This window comes from Melopsittacus undulatus, chromosome Z (genome assembly GCF_012275295.1).
Source record: "Melopsittacus undulatus isolate bMelUnd1 chromosome Z, bMelUnd1.mat.Z, whole genome shotgun sequence".
In the NCBI taxonomy this organism is placed as follows: Eukaryota; Metazoa; Chordata; class Aves; order Psittaciformes; family Psittaculidae; genus Melopsittacus; species Melopsittacus undulatus.
In genome coordinates this window covers 9,274,225-9,294,930 of record NC_047557.1, presented here as the reverse complement: position 1 = coordinate 9,294,930, position 20,706 = coordinate 9,274,225, and the positions used below count along the sequence as shown (strand labels likewise).

Here is a 20,706-nt window from a genome sequence, read left to right as displayed (position 1 = left end):
AACTAAGTCCGTTTTCCTTTTGCTGGGCTGTAGTGGGGGTTGTGGGGTTTGACTTTCAGTCTGTGGTTTTGTGCCACTATGTCACTGTCTTCAGTGATGACATCACTGGTTATTCTCTTTTTGGATTCTTTTTGACACTTCCCTGTTTCTCTGTTATGTTCTTGGTTTTCTCACTGTTGGTGCATCATTTCTATGTGTTGTTGAATGGTTTTTTTTAATGATGTGTTTTTCTCTGGAGGCCCTAAGTGTATTCTTGTGTTGAGGGTGAGACATGAGAGGTGATTGGTGAGGGTCCTCTGTGCTTAAGCGAGAGGAATGTGGCAGCTCCAGGAGCTCGCTCTGGGTGACCTGTGCCACTGTCTGAGCACCCTGATGGTGAAGACTTTGTTCCTGATTTCTAGTAGAAATGTAATGTGTGTCAGTTTAAAGTATTCTTCTTTGTCCTTTGCCAGCAGGCCCTTGCAAGAGAACCAACCCTCTGGGTATTTGTTGTGGGAGCCTTTGTTCAGTCGAAGCTCCTGTAAGGTCTTTGCTCAGCCTTCTCTTGTTGAGGCTTACCAAGGCCGGCTCCGTCAGCCTGTCTCTAGAGCAAAGGTGCAGCAGCCCTCCCAGCATCCCCATGGCCTCTTGTGAGCTCATCTTGTGAAGCAGCTGCACACCCTGTTGTGCTGTTTTTGCTGGAGGTGTTCCCAGGAGTGCAGGTGGAGTGTGAGGAGAGAGGAGGTGACGGGGAGAATGCCCTGCCTGCCTCCCCCCTGCTCATCACGCTCCTTGCGATGCAGCCAGGGTGCGCTGGCTTCCTGGGCTGCGAGCGCACACTGCCAGGTCCTGCAGCTTCTCCTCAAGCGAGACACCGAGGTCTTGTCCTCAGAGCTGCTCTCAATGCGTTGTCTGTCCAGCCTGGAGCTGTGTTTGGGATTGCCGTGAGCCACGTGCAGGGCAAACGTTGCACTTGGGCTTGTTGAAGTTGAGGAGGTTTGCCCTGGCCGGTTGTCAAGGCTGTTTTGTCCCCTCTGCACGTGGACTGCACCGCACAGCTTGGTGTTGTTGCCAGCCTGGCTTAAGGCGCATGCGATCCCACTGTCGGTGTCAGTGGCAAAGATGTGGAACAGCGCCGGTGCCAACAGCAATCTGCCTGGAGAGTTGGAGTGTGCCCTGAGCCAGTTTGGTGGTGATGCAAAGCTGGGGGCAGTGTGTGATGCACCTGAAGTTGTGGTGCCGTTCGTGAGGACCTTGAGAGGCTGGAGAAGTGGGCAGAGGGAAAGGTGGTGAGGTTGTCGGGGGCAGGAGCAGGGTGGTCCAGGTGGGGAGGAGGACCCCCAAGTACCAGTGCAGCTTGGAGGTGACCTCGTGGAGAGCAGTTCTGCTGAACAGGACGTGGCACTGTTGGTTGATGATGAGTTGTGTGTGAGCTGCAGCGTGCGCTTGAGCGCGGTGGGCCAGCAGTATGGTGGGGCAGCCTGTGAGGAGTGTGTGCAGGAGGTGGAGGGTGACGATCCTTCAGCTCTACTCAAGTGTGGTGAGGCCAGAGCTGGAGAGCTGTGTCCAGTTGTGGGCTGGTGAGAGAAGAAAGACAAGGAGCAGCTGGAGAGGATCCATGTCTGTGGGTACGAATTAAGGGACAGGCTGGTACGGGTGATACAGTTGTGGGAGTCTATTATAGACCTCCTGATCAGGACAAAGGAGTTGATGAGGCTTTCTACAGGAAACTGGGAGTAGCCTCATGACTACATGCCTTAGTCCTCATGGGGGATTTTAACTACCCTAATATTTTCTGGAAGACTCACACAGCCAATCATTCCCAGTCTAGGAGGTTCCTCCAGTGCACTGATGACAACTTCTTAATGCAAATGGTGGAGAAACCAACTAGGAGAGGAGCGCTGCTCGATTTAGTACTCACCAGCTAGGACTGCTCAGGTGAAGTGGTGATGGTCAATGGTAGACTTGGCCTCAGTGAGCATGAGATGGTGGAGTTTAGGATCCTGTGTGGGAGGAATAGAATACCTAGCAAGGCCACAGTTGTGGATTTCCGAAGGGCCAACTTTGGCCTGTTGAATCAGCTGCAAAGGGATGTCCCATGGGAAAGGGTACTAGGTGGTAAAAACCATGATGGTAAAGGGGCTCATGGTAGTTGGTCAGCATTCAAGGACCACTTCTTCCAAGCTCAGGATCAGAGCATCCCAATGAGTAGGAAATCAAGTAAGGGATCTAGGAGACCAGCGTGGTTAAACAAGGAGCTGCTGGGCAAACTCAAGTGGAAAAGGAGAATCTATGGATTCTGGAAAGAGGGGCTGTCCACTTGGGAGGAATATAGGACAGTTGTTAGAGGATGCAGGGAGGCAATTAAGACAGCTAAGGCCTCCTTGGAACTTAGTCTTGCAAGTCGGATTAAGGACTATAGAAAGGGCTTCTTCAAATACATAGCAAATCAAACTAACACAAGAGGCAATATAGGCCCAGTGCTGAACGAGGTGGGTGCCCTGGAGACAGAGGATATAAAGAAGGCAAAAGTGCTGAATACTTTCTTTGCCTCTGTCTTTACTCCTGCAGACTCTCCCCAGGGGCCCCAGATTCCTGTAGCCCCAGAAGGAGTCAGGACGAAGGTGGAGTTTGCTTTGGTAGATGAGGATTGGGTTAGGGATCAGCTATGCAATCTGGACATGTATAAATCAATGGGTCCGGATGAAACGCACCCACGGGTGCTGAGGGAGCTGATGGAGGTCATTGCTAGGCCACCCTCCATAATCTTTGGTAAATCGTGGGAAACAGGAGAGGTGCCTGAGGATTGGAAGATGGCAAATGTCAGACCAGTCTATAAGAAAGGCAAGAAGGAGGACCCGGGTAATTATAGACCGGTCAGCCTTACCTCCGTCCCTGGAAAGGTGATGGAACAACTTATTCTTGACTCCATCTGTAGGCATATTAAGGATGAGGGGGTTATTAAGAACAGCCAACATGGTTTTATGAAGGGGAAGTCCTGTGTGACCAACCTTACAGCCTTCTGTGAGGAAGTGACTAGGTGGAGGGATGATGGTAGAGCGGTAGATGTGTTTTTTCTTGATTTCAGTAAGGCATTTGATACTGTCTCCCACAGCATTCTCATAGATAAGCTAAGGAAGTGTGGGCTTGACAGTCAGGTAGTGAGGTGGATCAAGAACTGGTTGAAAGGAAGAAGGCAGAGAGTTGTGGTCAATGGCACAGAATCTAGCTGGAGGTCTGTGACCAGTGGAGTTCCTCAGGGGTCAGTGCTGGGACCAGTGCTGTTTAATATCTTCATCAACGACCTGGATGAGGGAACCGAGTGTACCCTCAGCAAGTTCACTGATGACACTGAACTGGGAGGAGTGGCTGACACACCAGAAGGCTGTGTTGCCATTCAGTGAGACCTGGACAGGCTGGAGAGTTGGGCAGGGAGAAACTTGATGAAATTCAACAAGGGCAAGTGTAGAGTCTTGCACGTGGGGAAGAACAACCCCATGTACCAGTACAGGTTGGGGGTTGTCCTGCTGGGAAGTAGTGAAGGGGAAAGGGAGCTGGGGGTCCTGGTGGATAGGAGGATGACATGAGCCAGCAATGTGCCCTTGTGGCCAAGAAGGCAAATGGCATCCTAGGGTGCATTAGAAAGGTGTGGTTAGTAGGGCAAGAGAGGTTCTCCTCCCCCTCTACTCTGCCTTGGTGAGGCCCCATCTGGAATATTGCATCCAGTTCTGGGCCCCTCAGTTCAAGAAGGACAGGGAATTGCTTGAAAGAGTCCAGTGCAGAGCCACAAAGATGATGAAGGGAGTGGAACAACTCCCTTATGAGGAGAGGCTGAGGGAGCTGGGTCTCTTTAGCTTGGAGAAGAGGAGACAATTAGGACACTAATTCAACCAATGCTCTTGGTTGAAGTGGTGATGGTCAATGGCAGCTTTGGCTGCAGTGACCATGAGATGGTGGAGTTTAGGATCCATGGACTTTTGTGACACAAAAGTTTAGGATCACATGGTTACCCATGGAGGTAATTGGTTGAACCAATTGATGAGGGTGACCTCATCAGTGTTTACCAATATGTAAAGTGTGGGTGTCAGGATGATGGAGCTAGGCTTTTTTCAGTGATGTCCAGTGATAGGACAAGGGGCAATGGGTGTAAACTGGAGCATAGGAGGTTCCACGTTAACATCAGGAAGAACTTTACTGTAAGAGTGACAGAGCACTGGAACAGGTTGCCCAGGGGGGTTGTGGAGTCTCCTACGTTGGAGATATTCAAGGCCCACCTGGACAAGTTCCTGTGTGATGTACTCTAGGTTACCCTGCTCTTGCAGGGGGTTGGACTGGATGATCTTTGAGGTCCCTTCCAACCCTCGGATTCTGTGATTCTGTGGCAGAATGCGAGGGCTCTGCGCCCTGCCTGTGCTTCCTGGAGGTGCACTGTGGCTTGTGCGGGTTGGGAGTGACTGTGGGAGGTTTGTGTGTGTCAGGCGGCAGCAGTGAGGAGAGCCACCTTCCAGCAGACGAGGGGTCTGTGGCCGTGAGCGGCCGAGCTGCAGTGTTTGCAGGGATGGGGCATCTGCCATTGGTCTGAGCAACCTGGGGGAGGTTTTTAGCACAGTCCCGCTAAACAGCATCCTCCTTGTAGGTGGGCTGAATGTCGGCTCTTGTGAGCGTCAAGGCCTCGCTCCTTGTGTGATGGCGACAGGCCCTGTTGGAAGGGCTGTCCCCATGGTTCTCGTAAGGCCCTTAAAGGGCGCTGGAAGTTGTCTCTGGAGTCTTCTGTCGTGCCCAGGCCCAACTCTCTGGGCCTTTCCTGCTCAGAGCTGTGTTCTGAGGCTGCGGTGGTGTTTGTGCTCCTTGAACGGGAGCGGCTCCAGAGGTCCTTGCGTGCCTTGCGTGTAGTGAGTAGAGCAGAGGCGGCGGTGATCCTCCTTGGGTGTGAAGTGGGCTGGGTGGTGGGAGACATTGAGGATGCCAATGTCAGGGAATTGGTGGTGCAGAGGATGGTGCTGAAGTCTGCCAGAGGCTTTGCAAAGAGGTGTTGGGAAGCGCGTGGCTCTTTGGAGAGGTGTCAAGTGTGAGTGCGGGCATGGGGTGTGCAGATGGGTGTTTGGAGCAGGGCTTGGAGTAGGTGCTGGGGAGAAGTGTGTTCCCCGCGGGCGAAGGAGAGGTTGGTGCAGTTGTGAGAAGAGAGGCAGTGGTGGCGTTTTGTGCACAGGTCTTTATTTGGTGTGAATCCATAGGTGAATAAATAGGTGGCAGCGAGTGCCAATAAATAGAGCAGGTGTGTGGGGAGCAGCGGGTGGCAGAGCCGCGGGGTGTGGGCGGCTGTGTCTGTGGCTGTTGCGGAGGGTGCCGGAGGCCCGAGGTGGGTGCGTGCGTGCGGGCGCTGCCGCGGTGGTGCCGGTGTGGGGTCGGTGCGGGAGCGTGGGGTGTGCGGGCTAACTGCGGGCGGTGCGGGTGAGGTTGTGCACGTGCTGGAAGCAGAGGCGAGCTTCGAGGCGGACGTGGTCCCAGGCGCAGGCGCTGTGGTTGTGGGCGCGCAGGAAGTGGTGGATGTGTCGGAAGTATTTGTTGATGGTGAGGAGCGGGTTGCGGGGCCCTTGTTGCGGGAAGAGCGTGGCGTTGTGCGGCAGGCAGTGCTGGAGGCGCTGGATGCGGTGCTGGAGGCCGTTGAGGAGCTGTTGTCGCGGGTGGTTGTGCCAGTGTTGGGGGGTGCTGGGGCTGCTGAGGGTGTTGAAGAGGTGCTGGAGTATGCGGAGGGCGGTGTCGGCGGCTTGCTGCGGGTGGGTGCTGTGCAGGAGGGTGTCGGGGAAGAGGGGCGGGTGGTGGTGGTGGTGGTGGCAGGGCGGTGTGGGGCTGGGAGCCATGGCCTGGAGGAGCTGGAGGCTGCGCCAGGGGAAGGTGGCGTCGCGGGCAGGCTGGTGGTGGCAGGCGAGGCCGGTGGCGAGAGCCGTCAGGAGGAGCAGGAGCCCAAGGCGGGTGTGTGGTGTTGCGGGCGCAGGCATGGTGTGGCTGTGGGTGCTGCCTGGGGGTGCTGCGTCTCTCTCGGTGGTGGTGCGAGCGGGCTGTGTGCTGGGGCTGCTGCCGGGTGGCAGCTTTATGTGGTGCCAGCGCAGTTTGGCTTCCCCTTCCTTCCTTCCCCGCTTTCCGCTTGCGGCCAGTTTTGGGTTGTGGTTTCCAGTTTGGGCTGGGGTCTGTGCTCCTGGTGGGGAAGAGCCTTTTGTGGGGTGTGTGTGTGTGGGGAAGTCCTTGGCCACCGTGCTTTGGGGTTGTGTTTTGGTTGGTGCCACTTCTGGCAGGGGTTTTGTCATAGTGGTTGGTGGAGATGGGAAAGCTGAGGGGCAGGCAGATGTGCGGCGCTTGTGCTGCTGGTGAGTTTTGTTGTGGTTTCTGCTTTGCCTCTGTGGCTCTGTCTCTTTCCAGTTGTGTTGTGCTGGATTTCCCTTCCTGCCAAGTCCCTTTTCCTTTTGCTGTGGGGTTTGACTTTCGGTCTATGGTTTCGTGCCACTACGTCACTGTCTTCAGTGATGACATCACTGGTTATTCTCTTTTTGGGTTCGTTGTGATTTTTTTATATTTGCTATTCTTTCATTCACTTGTTTTATTCAATTTGGGTGTGATTTTGTTTTTTTATTATTTGTAAATTATTTTTTTCTGTACAAGTGTATAATTTTCCTCTCTTCAGATGTTCTTTTAGTATATTATTCCTAGTCTGTTGCTTGAGTGCTGTGTCTGTATTGATGAAGCTTTCATAATGCCTTTGCTTCCTGTTCTCTGTCTGTAGCTCATTGTTTTTTGGAACTCTAAATCTTTTGTAACAGTTGTTTTTTGGACAATTGTTAAGATTCAGCCATTTGTATATTCTTTTATTTTCTCTTTCTGCCTGTTGAGGAATTTGGTTTGAGCTCCATGTGTTTGTGTGATGTTGAGCAAAATACTCTCTACAGACAATTTTTTCCCCCAGATTTCCAGGTTTTCTTGGAGATTTGCATTTGTATTATATTATCATTGATTCTACTGCAGGGTCTCAGTTTCTGTTGTTGTTTTTATCTCTGTCTGTGCATCATGTCTTGTTATTGGTCTAATTGTATTCCAGTCGTGTGTTTTTTTCTGGAGAGACCTTAGTGCATTTCTGTTCTGAGTTTAGGTCTTATGAGAGGAGGTTGCCTGTTGCCTTTTCCAGTGATGCTTTTGTGTAACTCTCCAGGAATGGCCATCTCCCAACTGCCCTGATCTCTTCTCTGATGTTCATAGAATCACAGACTCTTTGGTTTGAAAGGGACCTTATGCTCGTCACTTCACTAGACCAGTTTCCTCCGAGCCCTGCCCAACCTTGGCCTTGAGCACTGGCAGGGATGGGAACTCCACAGCTTCCTTGGGCAACCTGTGCCAGGGTCCCACCACTCTCATAGTGAAGAATTTCATCCTCATGTCTAATCTCCATCTTCCTTCTGTCAGTTTAAAGCCATTCCCCTTCATCCCTACAGGCCTTCATAAAAATCCCATCTCCAGGTTTCTCATAGGCTTTTTAGGCAGTGGGATCTGCTCTAAGGTCTCCCTGGAGCCTTCTCTTCTGCAGGCTGAACCAGCCCAGCTCTCTCAGCCTGTCTTGAGAGCAGAGGTGCTTCAGCTCTCAGAGAGTTTCCATGGGTTCCTCTGGCCTCACTCAAGCAGGTGCATGTCCCTCTTGTGTCATTGCCCCAGACCTGAATGCAAGACAGCAGGGGACTGTCATGAGAGCAGAGCCAAGGGGCAGGATCCTCCCCCTTGACCTGCTGGTGATGGTCCTGTTGATGCAGCCCAGCATACAGGGTTGGTTACTGGGCTGCAAGCACACACTCCTCATGTTGAGCATGTTGGTCATCCTGTGCTTCTCATCAAGCAACACCTCCAGGTCCTACTCCTGAGGGCTGCTCTCAGTCTGTTCTCTTCCCAGCTTGTATTTATGGTTTTGTGTGGGGGTTGTAGTGCTGGTATGGTGTTCCTTGTCCAAATGTCACAGGCTTTGGTGGGTCCCCTCCCTGCCTTTTTCAGGTGCATCTTGTCCATGCTACTCTGCTTGATGTACCTAGCAGTACGTAGGCATTGCTGTGGGGTGGTTTGCGATAGGGTCGTTGTTGTTGGGAAGGGATTATCATGTCTTGGAAGGGGGAAAGGGTTGGGAAGAAAGAGGGTGGGTGGTGGGAGAGGAGGTGCACAAAGGGCAGGCATCATGTCCTCTGGCCAAGCATGTGCTCTCAGAGTGTGGCATCAGGAAGAGATGCCTATGGGCTTGAAGGGCCATGGTGGATCACTGAGTAGGTTGCTGTTTGGAGCCTTTGGCCAGGGCAGGAGGTATTGATGGGCTTGGCTGCAGGAGAGAGACTCATCCCTGCCTGCCTGGAGATTCCCTGTCTTTTCCTATCAGGTCCCTGCATAATGACCACATCTTTTTCCTTCTTTTTTGTTTTTACAAAAAGTCTTTATTTCCACAAAGGACGCACATAAATAAATAAACAAATAAATAAATAAATAAACCCCAAAGCAGTGCCAGCTGAATAAATACATAAATAAGAGTTCTTTCATTGCTGCAAGAGTCTCGCATTGTGCATGGGGACCCCCCCAGTCCATCAAGGGAGGCCACAGCCTGGATAGGCTGGCTATCCCCTTAGGTAATAAATACCACCCCTCTCTCATCCCCTTGTCCACAGGCTGCCCATAGGTGTGCAAGCACCACAATCCCCTCCTGCCTTCCCAGCAGTATGAGCAGTGTGGCTGTCCCAAAGCCCAGCTTTAGCCTCAGTGTGGTCATGCCCATTCCCTCTCAGTGCAGGGTCCTGCCTGGAAGAGTTCTGGCTACCCAGAACAATGCCAGCCCAGGCTGCAGCTGAGTCCTCTCCATCTGTGGGCATCGATGTTGGCTGAGGACAGGCATTTGGTGCTGGGGTTGGCAGAGGGTGGGAGCAAATCAACTTCTCATTCGGCGGAAGAGTGTGTCCAAGTGTCGAAACAAGGTGTGAGCCTCGTGGCGAACGTGGTCCCAGGCACAGGCGCTGTAGTTGTGGTCCTGGAGGTAGGTGGTGACGCCATGGATGTACTTGTTGATGTTGAGCAGCAGATTGCGTGGTCCTCGGCTTTGGAAGCTTCCGACGTTGCCTGACAGGCAGCGCTTCAGGTGGTGAATGTAATGATCGAGGCTGTTGAGGAGCTGTTGTCGCGGGTGGTTGTGCCAGTGTTGGGGTGTGCTGGGGCTGCTGAGGGTGTTGAAGAGGTGCTGGAGTATGCGGAGGGCGGTGTCGGCGGCTTGCTGCGGGTGGGTGCTGTGCAGGAGGGTGTCGGGGAAGAGGGGCGGGTGGTGGTGGTGGTGGCAGGGCGGTGTGGGGCTGGGAGCCATGGCCTGGAGGAGCTGGAGGCTGCGCCAGGGGAAGGTGTCGTCGCGGGCAGGCTGGTGGTGGCAGGCGAGGCCGGTGGCGAGAGCCGTCAGGAGGAGCAGGAGCCCAAGGCGGGTGTGTGGTGTTGCGGGCGCAGGCATGGTGTGGCTGTGGGTGCTGCCTGGGGGTGCTGCGTCTCGGTGGTGGTGCGAGCGGGCTGTGTGCTGGGGCTGCTGCCGGGTGGCAGCTTTATGTGGTGCCAGCGCGGTTTGGCTTCCCCTTCCTTCCTTCCCCGCTTTCCGCTTGCGGCCAGTTTTGGGTTGTGGTTTCCAGTTTGGGCTGGGGTCTGTGCTCCTGGTGGGGAAGAGCCTTTTGTGGGGTGTGTGTGTGTGTGGGGAAGTCCTTGGCTGTGCTTTGGGCTTGTGTTTTGGTTGGTGCCGGTTCCGGCAGGGGTTTTGGCGTAGTGGTTGGTGGAGATGGGAAAGCTGAGGGGCAGGCAGATGTGTGGCGCTTGTGCTGCTGGTGAGTTTTGTTGTGGTTTCTGCTTTGCCTCTGTGGCTCTGTCTCTTTCCAGTTGTGTTGTGCTGGATTTCCCTTCCTGCCAAGTCCCTTTTCCTTTTGCTGTGGGGTTTGACTTTCGGTCTATGGTTTCGTGCCACTATGTCACTGTCTTCATGATGACATCACTGGTTATTCTGTTTTTGGGTTCCTTGTGATTTTTTTTTTATATTTGCTATTTTTTCGTTGACTTGATTTACTTATTTTGGGTGTGATTTTGGTTTTTTATTATTTGTAAATTATTTGTTTCTGTACAAGTGTATAATTTCCCTCTCTTCACATGTTCTTTTTGTATATTATTCCTAGTCTGTTGCTTGAGTGCTGTGTCTGTATTGATGAAGCTTTCATAATGCCTTTGCTTCCTGTTCTCTGTCTGAAGCTCATTGTTTTTTGGAACTCTAAATTGTTGTAACAGTTGTTTTTTGGCCAATTGTTAAGATTCAGCCATTTATATATTCTTTTATTTTCTCTTTCTGCCTGTTGAGGAGTTTGGTTTGAGCTCCATGTGTTTGTGTGATGTTGAGCAAAATACTCTCTACAGACAATTTTTTCCCCCAGATTTCCAGGTTTTCTTGGAGATTTGCATTTGTATTATATTATCATTGATTCTACTGCAAGGTCTCAGTTTCTGTTGTTGTTTTTATCTCTGTCTGTGCATCGTGTCTTCTTATTGGTCTAATTGTATTCCAGTCGTGTGTTTTTTTCTGGAGAGACCTTAGTGCATTTCTGTTCTGAGGTTAGGTCTTATGAGAGGAGGTTGCCTATTGCCTTTTCCAGTGATGCTTTTGCATAACTCTCCAGGAATGGCCATCTCCCAACTTCTCTGATGTCCTCTCTGATGTTCATAGAATCACAGACTCTTTGGTTTGAAAGGGACCCTAAAGCTCATCACTTCACTAGACCAGTTTCCTCCGAGCCCTGCCCAACCTCGGCCTTGAGCACTGTCAGGGATGGGACCTCCACAGCTTCCTTGGGCAACCTGTGCCAGGGTCCCACCACTCTCATAGTGAAGAATTTCATCCTCATGTCTAATCTCCATCTTCCTTCTGTCAGTTTAAAGCCCTTCCCCTTCATCCCTACAGGCCTTCCTAAAACTCCCATCTCCAGGTTTCTCATAGCCCCTTTAGGCAGTGGGAGCTGCTCTAAGGTCTCCCTGGAGCCTTCTCTTCTGCAGGCTGAACCAGCCCAGCTCTCTCAGCCTGTCTTGAGAGCAGAGGTGCTCCAGCTCTCAGAGAGTTTCCATGGGTTCCTCTGGCCTCACTCAAGCAGGTGCATGTCCCTCTTGTGTCATTGCCCCAGACCTGAATGCAAGACAGCAGGGGACTGTCATGAGAGCAGAGGCAAGGGGCAGGATCCTCCCCCTTGACCTGCTGGTGATGGTGCTGTTGATGCAGCCCAGCATACAGGGTTGGTTACTGGGCTGCAAGCACACACTCCCCATGTTGAGCATGTTGGTCATACTGTGCTTGTCATCAAGCAACACCTCCAGGTGCTACTCCTCAGGGCTGCTCTCAGTCTATTCTCTTCCCAGCTTGTATTTATGGTTTTGTGTGGGGGTTGTAGTGCTGGTATGGTGTTCCTTGTGCAAATGTCACAGGCTTTGGTGCGTCCCCTGCATGCCTTTTTCAGGTGCATCTTGTCCATGCTACTCTGCTTGATGTACCTAGCAGTACGTAGGCATTGCTGTGGGGTGGTTTGCGATAGGGTCGTTGTTGTTGGGAAGGGATTATCATGTCTTGGAACGGGGAAAGGGTTGGGAAGAAAGAGGGTGGGTGGTGGGAGAGGAGGTGCACAAAGGGCAGGCATCATGTCCTCTGGCCAAGCATGTGCTCTCAGAGTCTGGCATCAGGAAGAGATGCCTATGGGCTTGAAGGGCCATGGTGGATGACTGAGTAGGTTGCTGTTTGGAGGCTTTGGCCAGCGCAGGAGGTATTGGTGGGCTTGGCTGCAGGAGAGAGACTCATCCCTGCCTGCCTGGAGATTCCTGTCTTTGCCTACCAGGTCCCTGCATAATGACCACATCTTTTTCCTTTTTTTTTGTTTTTACAAAAAGTCTTTATTTCCACGAAGGACATAAATAAATAAATAAATAAATAAATAAACCCCAAAGCAGTGCCAGCTAAATAAATACATAAATAAGAGTTCTTTCATTGCTGCAAGAGTCTCGCATTGTGCATGGGGACCCCCCCAGTCCATCAAGGGAGGCCACAGCCTGGATAGGCTGGCTATCCCCTTAGGTAATAAATACCAGCCCTCTCTCATCCCCTTGTCCATAGGCTGCCCATAGGTGTGCAAGCACCACAATCCCCTCCTGCCTTCCCAGCAGTATGAGCAGTGCGGCTGTCCCAAAGCCCAGCTTTAGCCTCAGTGTGGTCATGCCCATTCCCTCTCAGTGCAGGGTCCTGCCTGGAAGAGCTCTGGCTACCCAGAACAATGCCAGCCCAGGCTGCAGCTGAGTCCTGTCCATCTGTGGGCAGCGATGTTGGCTGAGGACAGGCATTTGGTGCTGGGGTTGGCAGAGGGTGGGAGCAAATCAACTTCTCATTCGCCGGAAGAGTGTGTCCAAGTGTCGGAACAAGGTGTGAGCCTCGTGGCGAACGTGGTCCCAGGCACAGGCGCTGTAGTTGTGGTCCTGGAGGTAGGTGGTGACGCCCTGGATGTACTTGTTGATGTTGAGCAGCAGATTGCGTGGTCCTCGGCTTTGGAAGCTTCCGACGTTGCCTGACAGGCAGCGCTTCAGGTGGTGAATGTAATGATCGAGGCTGTTGAGGAGCTGTTGTCGCAGGTGGTTGTGCCAGTGTTGGGGGGTGCTGGGGCTGCTGAGGGTGTTGAAGAGGTGCTGGAGTATGCGGAAGGCGGTGTCGGCGGCGTCGGCGGCTTGCTGCGGGTGGGTGCTGTGCAGGAGGGTGTCGGGGAAGAGGGGCGGGTGGTGGTGGTGGTGGCAGGGCGGTGTGGGGCTGGGAGCCATAGCCTGGAGGAGCTGGAGGCTGCGCCAGGGGAAGGTGTCGTCGCGGGCAGGCTGGTGGTGGCAGGCGAGGCCGGTGGCGAGAGCCGTCAGGAGGAGCAGGAGCCCAAGGCGGGTGTGTGGTGTTGCGGGTGCAGGCATGGTGTGGCTGTGGGTGCTGCCTGGGGGTGCTGCGTCTCGGTGGTGGTGCGAGCGGGCTGTGTGCTGGGGCTGCTGCCGGGTGGCAGCTTTATGTGGTGCCAGCGTGGTTTGGCTTCCCCTTCCTTCCTTCCCTGCTTTCTGCTTGCGGCCAGTTTTGGGTTGTGGTTTCCAGTTTGGGCTGGGGTCTGTGCTCCTGGTGGGGAAGAGCCTTTTGTGGGGTGTGTGTGTGGGGAAGTCCTTGGCCGTGCTTTGGGTTTGTGTTTTGGTTGGTGCCGGTTCCGGCAGGGGTTTTGGCGTAGTGGTTGGTGGAGATGGGAAAGCTGAGGGACAGGCAGATGTGCGGCACTTGTGCTGCTGGTGAGTTTTGTTGTGGTTTCTGCTTTGCCTCTGTGGCTCTGTCTCTTTCCAGTTGTGTTGTGCTGGATTTCCCTTCCTGCCAAGTCCCTTTTCCTTTTGCTGGGCTGTAGTGTGGGCTGTGGGTTTTGACTTTCGGTGTATGGTTTCGTGCCACTATGTCACTGTCTTCAGTGATGACATCACTGGTTATTCTCTTTTTGGGTTCGTTGTGATTTTTTTATATTTGCTATTTTTTCATTCACTTGATTTATTCAATTTGTGTGTGATTTTGTTTTTTTATTATTTGTAAATTATTTGTTTCTGTACAAGTGTATGATTTCCCTCTCTTCGGATGTTCTTTTTGTATATTATTCCTGGTCTGTTGCTTGAGTGCTGTGTCTGTATTGGTGAAGCTTTCATAATGCCTTTGCTTCCTGTTCTCTGTCTGTAGCTCATTGTTTTTTGGAACTCTAAATTGTTGTAACAGTTGTTTTTTGGACAATTGTTAAGATTCAGCCATTCATATATTCTTTTATTTTCTCTTTCTGCCTGTTGAGGAGTTTGGTTTGAGCTCCATGTGTTTGTGTGATGTTGAGCAAAATACTCTCTACAGACAAGTTTTTCCCCCAGATTTCTAGGTTTTCTTGGAGATTTGCATTTGTATTATATTATCATTGATTCTACTGCAACTTCTCCGTTTCTGTTGTTTTTATCTCTGTCTGTGCATCGTGTCTTCTTATTGGTCTAATTGTATTCCAGTCGTGTTTTTTTTCTGGAGAGACCTTAGTGCATTTCTGTTCTGAGGTTAGGTCTTATGAGAGGAGGTTGCCTGTTGCCTTTTCCAGTGATGCTTTTGTGTAACTCTCCAGGAATGGCCATCTCCCAACTGCCCTGATATCTTCTCTGATGTTCATAGAATCACTGACTCTTTGGTTTGAAAGGGACCTTAAAGCTCATCACTTCACTAGACCAGTTTCCTCTGAGCCCTGCCCAACCTTGGCCTTGAACACTGTCAGGGATGGGACCTCCACAGGTTCCTTGGGCAACCTGTGCCAGGGTCCCACCACTCTCATAGTGAAGAATTTAATCCTCATGTCTAATCTCCATCTTCCTTCTGTCAGTTTAAAGCCATTCCCCTTCATCCCTACAGGCCTTCGTAAAACTGCCATCTCCAGGTTTCTCATAGCACCTTTAGGCAGTGGGAGCTGCTCTAAGGTCTCCTGGAGCCTTCTCTTTTGCAGGCTGAACCAGCCCAGCTCTCTCAGCCTGTCTTGAGAGCAGAGGTGCTCCAGCTCTCAGAGAGTTTCCATGGGTTCCTCTGGCCTCACTCAAGCAGGTGCATGTCCCTCTTGTGTCCTTGCCCCAGACCTGAATGCAAGACAGCAGGGGACTGTCATGAGAGCAGAGCCAAGGGGCAGGATCCTCCCCCTTGACCTGCTGGTCCTGGTCCTTTTGATGCAGCCCAGCATACAGGGTTGGTTTCTGGGCTGCAAGCACACACTCCCCATGTTGAGCATGTTGGTCATCCTGTGCTTGTCATCAAGCAACACCTCCAGGTGCTACTCCTGAGGGCTGCTCTCAGTCTGTTCTCTTCCCAGCTTGTATTTATGGTTTTGTGTGGGGGTTGTAGTGCTGGTATGGTGTTCCTTGTCCAAATGTCACAGGCTTTGGTGGGTCCCCTCCATGCCTTTTTGAGGTGCATCTTGTCCATGCTACTCTGCTTGATGTACCTAGCAGTACGTAGGCATTGCTGTGGGGTGGTTTGCGATAGGGTCGTTGTTGTTGGGAAGGGATTATCATGTCTTGGAACGGGGAAAGGGTTGGGAAGAAAGAGGGTGGGTGGTGGGAGAGGAGGTGCACAAAAGGCAGGCATCATGTCCTCTGGCCAAGCATGTGCTCTCAGAGTCTGGCATCAGGAAGAGATGCCTATAGGCTTGAAGGGCCATGGTGGATCACTGAGTCGGTTGCTGTTTGGAGCCTTTGGCCAGGGCAGGAGGTATTGGTGGGCTTGGCTGCAGGAGAGAGACTCATCCCTGCCTGCCTGGAGATTCCCTGTCTTTGCCTATCAGGTCCCTGCATAATGACCACATCTTTTTCCTTTTTTTTTGTTTTTACAAAAAGTCTTTATTTCCACGAAGGACATAAATAAATAAACAAATAAATAAATAAATAAGTACCAAAGCAGTGCCAGCTAAATAAATACATAAATAAGAGTTCTTTCATTATTGCAAGAGTCTCGCATTGTGCATGGGCCCCCCCCCCCCCAGTCCATCAAGGGAGGCCACAGCCTGGATAGGCTGGCTATCCCCTTAGGTAATAAGTACCACCCCTCTCTCATCCCCTTGTCCATAGCCTGCCCATAGGTGTGCAAGCACCACAATCCCCTCCTGCCTTCCCAGCAGTATGAGCAGTGCGGCTGTCCCAAAGCCCAGCTTTAGGCTCAGTGTGGTCATGCCCATTCCCTCTCAGTGCAGGGTCCTGCCTGGAAGAGCTCTGGCTACCCAGAACAATGCCAGCCCAGGCTGCAGCTGAGTCCTGTCCATCTGTGGGCAGCGATGTTGGCTGAGGACAGGCATTTGGTGCTGGGGTTGGCAGAGGGTGGGAGCAAATCAACTCCTCATTCGCCGGAAGAGTGTGTCCAAGTGTCGGAACAAGGTGTGAGCCTCGTGGCGAACGTGGTCCCAGGCACAGGCGCTGTAGTTGTGGTCCTGGAGGTAGGTGGTGACGCCATGAATGTACTTGTTGATGTTGAGCAGCAGATTGCGTGGTCCTCGGCTTTGGAAGCGTCTGATGTTGCCTGACAGGCAGCGCTTCAGGTGGTGAATGTAATGATCGAGGCTGTTGAGGAGCTGTTGTCGCGGGTGGTTGTGCCAGTGTTGGGGTGTGCTGGGGCTGCTGAGGGTGTTGAAGAGGTGCTGGAGTATGCGGAGGGCGGTGTCGGCGGCTTGCTGCGGGTGGGTGCTGTGCAGGAGGGTGTCGGGGAAGAGGGGCGGGTGGTGGTGGTGGTGGCAGGGCGGTGTGGGGCTGGGAGCCATGGCCTGGAGGAGCTGGAGGCTGCGCCAGGGGAAGGTGTCGTCGCGGGCAGGCTGGTGGTGGCAGGCGAGGCCGGTGGCGAGAGCCGTCAGGAGGAGCAGGAGCCCAAGGCGGGTGTGTGGTGTTGCGGGCGCAGGCATGGTGTGGCTGTGGGTGCTGCCTGGGGGTGCTGCGTCTCGGTGGTGGTGCGAGCGGGCTGTGTGCTGGGGCTGCTGCCGGGTGGCAGCTTTATGTGGTGCCAGCGCGGTTTGGCTTCCCCTTCCTTCCTTCCCCGCTTTCCGCTTGCGGCCAGTTTTGGGTTGTGGTTTCCAGTTTGGGCTGGGGTCTGTGCTCCTGGTGGGGAAGAGCCTTTTGTGGGGTGTGTGTGTGTGGGGAAGTCCTTGGCTGTGCTTTGGGGTTGTGTTTTGGTCGGTGCCGGTTCCGGCAGGGGTTTTGTTGTAGTGGTTGGTGGAGATGGGAAAGCTGAGGGGCAGGCAGATGTGCGGCGCTTGTGCTGCTGGTGAGTTTTGTTGTGGTTTCTGCTTTGCCTCTGTGGCTCTGTCTCTTTCCAGTTGTGTTGTGCTGGATTTCCCTTCCTGCCAACTACGTCCGTTTTCCTTTTGCTGGGCTGTAGTGTGGGTTGTGAGGTTTGACTTTCGGTCTGTGGTTTTGTGCCACTATGTCACTGTCTTCAAGTGATGACATCACTGGTTATTCTCTTTTTGGGTTCTTTTTGACACTTCCCTGTTTCTCTGTTATGTTCTTGGTTTTCTCACTGTTGGTGCATCATTTCTATGTGTTGTTGAATGTTTTTTTTCAGTGATCTGGTTTTTTGTGTTGGCCCTAAGTGTATTCTTGTGTTGAGGGTGAGACATATGAGAGGTGATTGGTGAGGGCCCTGTGTGCTTAAAGGAGAAGAATGGGGCAGCTCCACCAGCTCGCTCTGGGTGACCTGTGCCACTGTGTGAGCACCCTGATGGTGAAGACTTTCTTCCTGATTTCTAGTAGAAATCTAATGTGTGTCAGTTTAAAGGCATTCATTCCTCTTTGTCCTTTCCCAGCAGGCCCTTGCAGGAGAACCAACCCTCTGGGTATTTGCTGTGGGAGGCTTTGGGCAGTGGAAGCTCCTGTAAGGTCTTTGCTCAGCCTTCTCTTGTTGAGGCTTACCAAGGCCGGCTCCCTGAGCCTGTCTCTAGAGCAAAGGTGCAGCCCTCCCAGCATCCCCGTGGCCTCTTGTGATCTCATCTTGTGAAGCAGCTGCGCACCCTGTTGTGCTGTTTGTCCTGGAGGTGTTCCCAGGATTGCAGGTGGAGTGTGAGGAGAGAGGAGGTGATGGGGAGAATGCCCTGCCTGCCTCCCCCCTGCTCATCACGCTCCTTGCGATGCAGGCAGGGTGCGCTGGCTTCCTGGGCTGCGAGCGCACACTGCCAGGTCCTGCAGCTTCTCCTCAAGCGAGACACCGAGGTCTTGTCCTCAGAGCTGCTCTCAATGCGTTGTCTGCCCAGCCTGGAGCTGTGTTTGGGATTGCCATGAGCCACGTGCAGGGCGAACGTTGCACTTGGCCTTGTTGAACTTGACAAGGTTTGGCCTGGCCAGTTGTCAAGGCTGTTCGGGCTCCTCTGCATGTGGACTGCACCATACAGCTTGCTGTTGTTGCCAGCCTGGGTTAAGGTTCGCGCTATCCCAGTGTCTGTGTCAGTGGCAAAGATGTGGAACAGCGCCGGTGCCAACAGCAGTCTGGCTGGAGAGTTGGAGTGTGCCCTGGGCAAGGTTGGTGGTGATGCGAAGCTGGGGGCAGTGTGTGATGCACCTGAAGTTGTGGTGCCATTCGTGAGGACCTTGAGAGGCTGGAGAAGTGGGCAGAGGGAAAGGTGGTGATCATTTGGTGAGGTGAGTAGCTGGAGAGAGGACATTTGCAGGTCTGTAGCAGAGTGGGGAGAGATCAGCGTCCAGGAGCTTCACCACAGAGCAACAAGAGCCACTGAGGAGGGAGCCCTAAGTCCTCAACAGGACTTGCCCAGGAGGCGGCAGCTCAGCCTACCTGAGGGGCTGACTCACCGGGGGGTGAGGTCAGAAGGAGTGGCACCAGCTGGGAGTGGTTAAAAGCCTGTCCAGGGAGCGCGGCGACCAGGAGCACGGCGAACAGAGCGGGTGAACAGAGCGGGTCGAGGCAGTTTACGCGGCAGTTCATGCGGGAAGGCAAGTGGGCTAACTGTCTCATCAACAGGACTTGCCTGGAGCTCAGGAGGGGAAGGAGTGCTTGCTTGTGTGGAGAGACATAGACGGATCGATCGACCAGATAGGTCATGGTTACAGCACGATCAAAAGCGTTAGTGAGTAATAATGTGGATATGCAGACGGAGCCTTCCTGCAGACATGCGGCCGTGCCGGTCTCTGGCTGCAACAAATGCCTGAGCCTGACACTTGTATTGGAAGGAGCCAGTGACACTGCTTGTGTTCGCTGTGAGCAAATAACTGATCTGCTCAGGCAGGTGGTTGAACTGAGGGAGGAGGTAGAAAGCTTGAGAGCCATCAGGGAATGCGAAAGTGAAATAGATTGGTGGAGCCACAGCCTAAGGCAGGGGCAGAGGCAAGTGGTTGAACAAGTGATGGATCCACTTCCCTCCTACCATCAGACAGAAGGAGAGAACTTAAGGGACAAGGATGTATGGAGGGAGGTCTCTCCTCAGAGAGGTAAGTGAAAACCCTCACAATCCCTTCCTCCTTCCCAGTTGCCCTTGAATAACAGGTATGAGGTCTTGGAAGTAGATGGCCAGGTAAATGGAGATGGAGAGGTACATCTATCTAGTGAGTCACCTAGGGCTTGTCACTCACCCCCATGCCTTCGAACTTCCCCAACCAAGAAGAAAAGAAGAGTAATTGTGGTGGGTGACTCCCTTCTGAGAGGAACAGAAGGGCCCATTTGTCGACCGGATCCATGCCACAGGGAAGTCTGCTGCTTACCTGGGGCTCAGATTAGAGATGTTAAAAAGAAACTCTCTGATCTGGTGCAGCCCTCTGACTACTATCCGCTGCTCGTTTTTCAGGTTGGCAGTGATTAAATGATTACAAGGAGGGCAAGGGCAATGAAGAGAGACTTGAGGGCCCTGGGACTGCTGGTTAAAGGGTCTGGAGCGCAAGTGATGTTTGCCTCTGTACCTGTTACAAGCCAGGGTGAAGAGATAAATAGGAAGATTCTGCAGATTAATGTATGGCTACGTGACTGGTGCCATAGGCAGGGTTTTGGATTTTTCAATCATGTGCTGCTGTATGAGACACCTGGTTTGCTGGTGGCAGGTGGGATACACCAGTCCCAGAGGGGGAAAAGGGTTTTGGGGCAGGGGTTAGCAGGGCTTATTGACAGGGCTTTAAACTAGATATGAAGGGGGGAGGGGATATAACTGGACCTGTTAGGGACAAGCCCAAGAGAAACATGCTATGGCTTGGAGGATGGCGGACTAGGGAGGACTATCAATCTATTGTTTCATTTGTGGGAAAGGATAGTTTAGACCCTGTCCCGCAGGTGAAAAAGGGTACTAGGACAAGAGTTAGCAGAGCTCACTCACAGAGCTTCAGGTTAGATTCAAAGTGCGAGGGGGTCGTAGCTGAACTAGTGAGGCACTGTTCTACTCTTAATGAAGACCAAAAGGGCTCCCACCTCCCAAGGGTGCCATCAGCGTGCTCTGGTCGCTCCCTGAAATGCCTGTACACCAATGCACGCAGCATGGGAAATAAACAGGAGGAGTTAGAAGTTTGTGTGTGATCTAAAGGTATGACCTAGTGGCAATTACAGAGATATGGTGGGACAGCTCACCTGACTGGAATGTGCTCATGGATGTCTATGTCCTTTTTAGGAAAGATAGGTCAGCAAAGCGAGGTGCTGGAGTTGTTCTTTATGTGAGAGAGCGACTAGAATGTATTGAGTTGTGTCCAGGGGCAGATGAGGAGCAAGTGGAATGTCTGTGGGTACGAATTAAGGACCAGGCTGGTACGGGTGATACAGTTGTGGGAATCTATTATAGACCTCCTGATCAGGATGAAGGAGTTGATGAGGCTTTCTACAGGCAACTGGAAGTAGCCTTGTGAGTACATGCCTTAGTCCTCCTGGGGGATTTTAACTACCCTGATACTTGCTGGAAGACTCACACAGCCAATCATTCACAGTCTAGGAGGTTCCTCCAGTGCATTGAGGATAACTTCTTAATGCAAATGGTGGACAAACCAACTAGGAGAGGAGCGCTGATAGGTTTAGTACTCACCAACAAGGAGGGTTTGTTTGAAGTGGTGATGGTCAATGGCAGCCTTGGCTGCAGTGAGCGTGAGATGGTGGAGTTTAGGATCCTGTGTGGGAGGAATAGAATACCTAGCAAG

The 20,706-nt window shown here is 52.5% G+C and overlaps 4 protein-coding genes across 8 annotated transcripts in view; 1 reads left to right on the top strand and 3 right to left on the bottom strand.

Moving 5' to 3' along the window:
- Window positions 1-20,706, top strand: part of UBAP2 (ubiquitin associated protein 2) — a 134,953-nt gene that overhangs the window by 84,070 nt on the left and 30,177 nt on the right. The gene's annotated exons all lie outside the window — the stretch shown is intronic.
- On the bottom strand, window positions 5,412-6,011 carry LOC117437946 (interferon-like). Its single transcript, XM_034072991.1, has one exon. It carries the CDS (start codon window positions 5,976-5,978, stop codon window positions 5,412-5,414), a length of 567 nt encoding a protein of 188 aa, XP_033928882.1. The 5' UTR covers window positions 5,979-6,011.
- LOC117437948 (interferon-like) lies at window positions 8,699-9,537 on the bottom strand. Its single transcript, XM_034072993.1, has one exon. It carries the CDS (start codon window positions 9,482-9,484, stop codon window positions 8,921-8,923), a length of 564 nt encoding a protein of 187 aa, XP_033928884.1. The 5' UTR covers window positions 9,485-9,537; the 3' UTR covers window positions 8,699-8,920.
- LOC117437949 (interferon-like) lies at window positions 15,674-16,549 on the bottom strand. The gene has a single exon (XM_034072994.1). It carries the CDS (start codon window positions 16,494-16,496, stop codon window positions 15,933-15,935), a length of 564 nt encoding a protein of 187 aa, XP_033928885.1. The 5' UTR covers window positions 16,497-16,549; the 3' UTR covers window positions 15,674-15,932.

Bases quoted from the DNA above. Each gene is read 5' to 3' on its own strand.
- LOC117437948 (XM_034072993.1), bottom strand. From the start codon at position 9,484: ATGCCTGCGCCCGCAACACCACACACCCGCCTTGGGCTCCTGCTCCTC.
- LOC117437949 (XM_034072994.1), bottom strand. From the start codon at position 16,496: ATGCCTGCGCCCGCAACACCACACACCCGCCTTGGGCTCCTGCTCCTC.
- LOC117437946 (XM_034072991.1), bottom strand. From the start codon at position 5,978: ATGCCTGCGCCCGCAACACCACACACCCGCCTTGGGCTCCTGCTCCTC.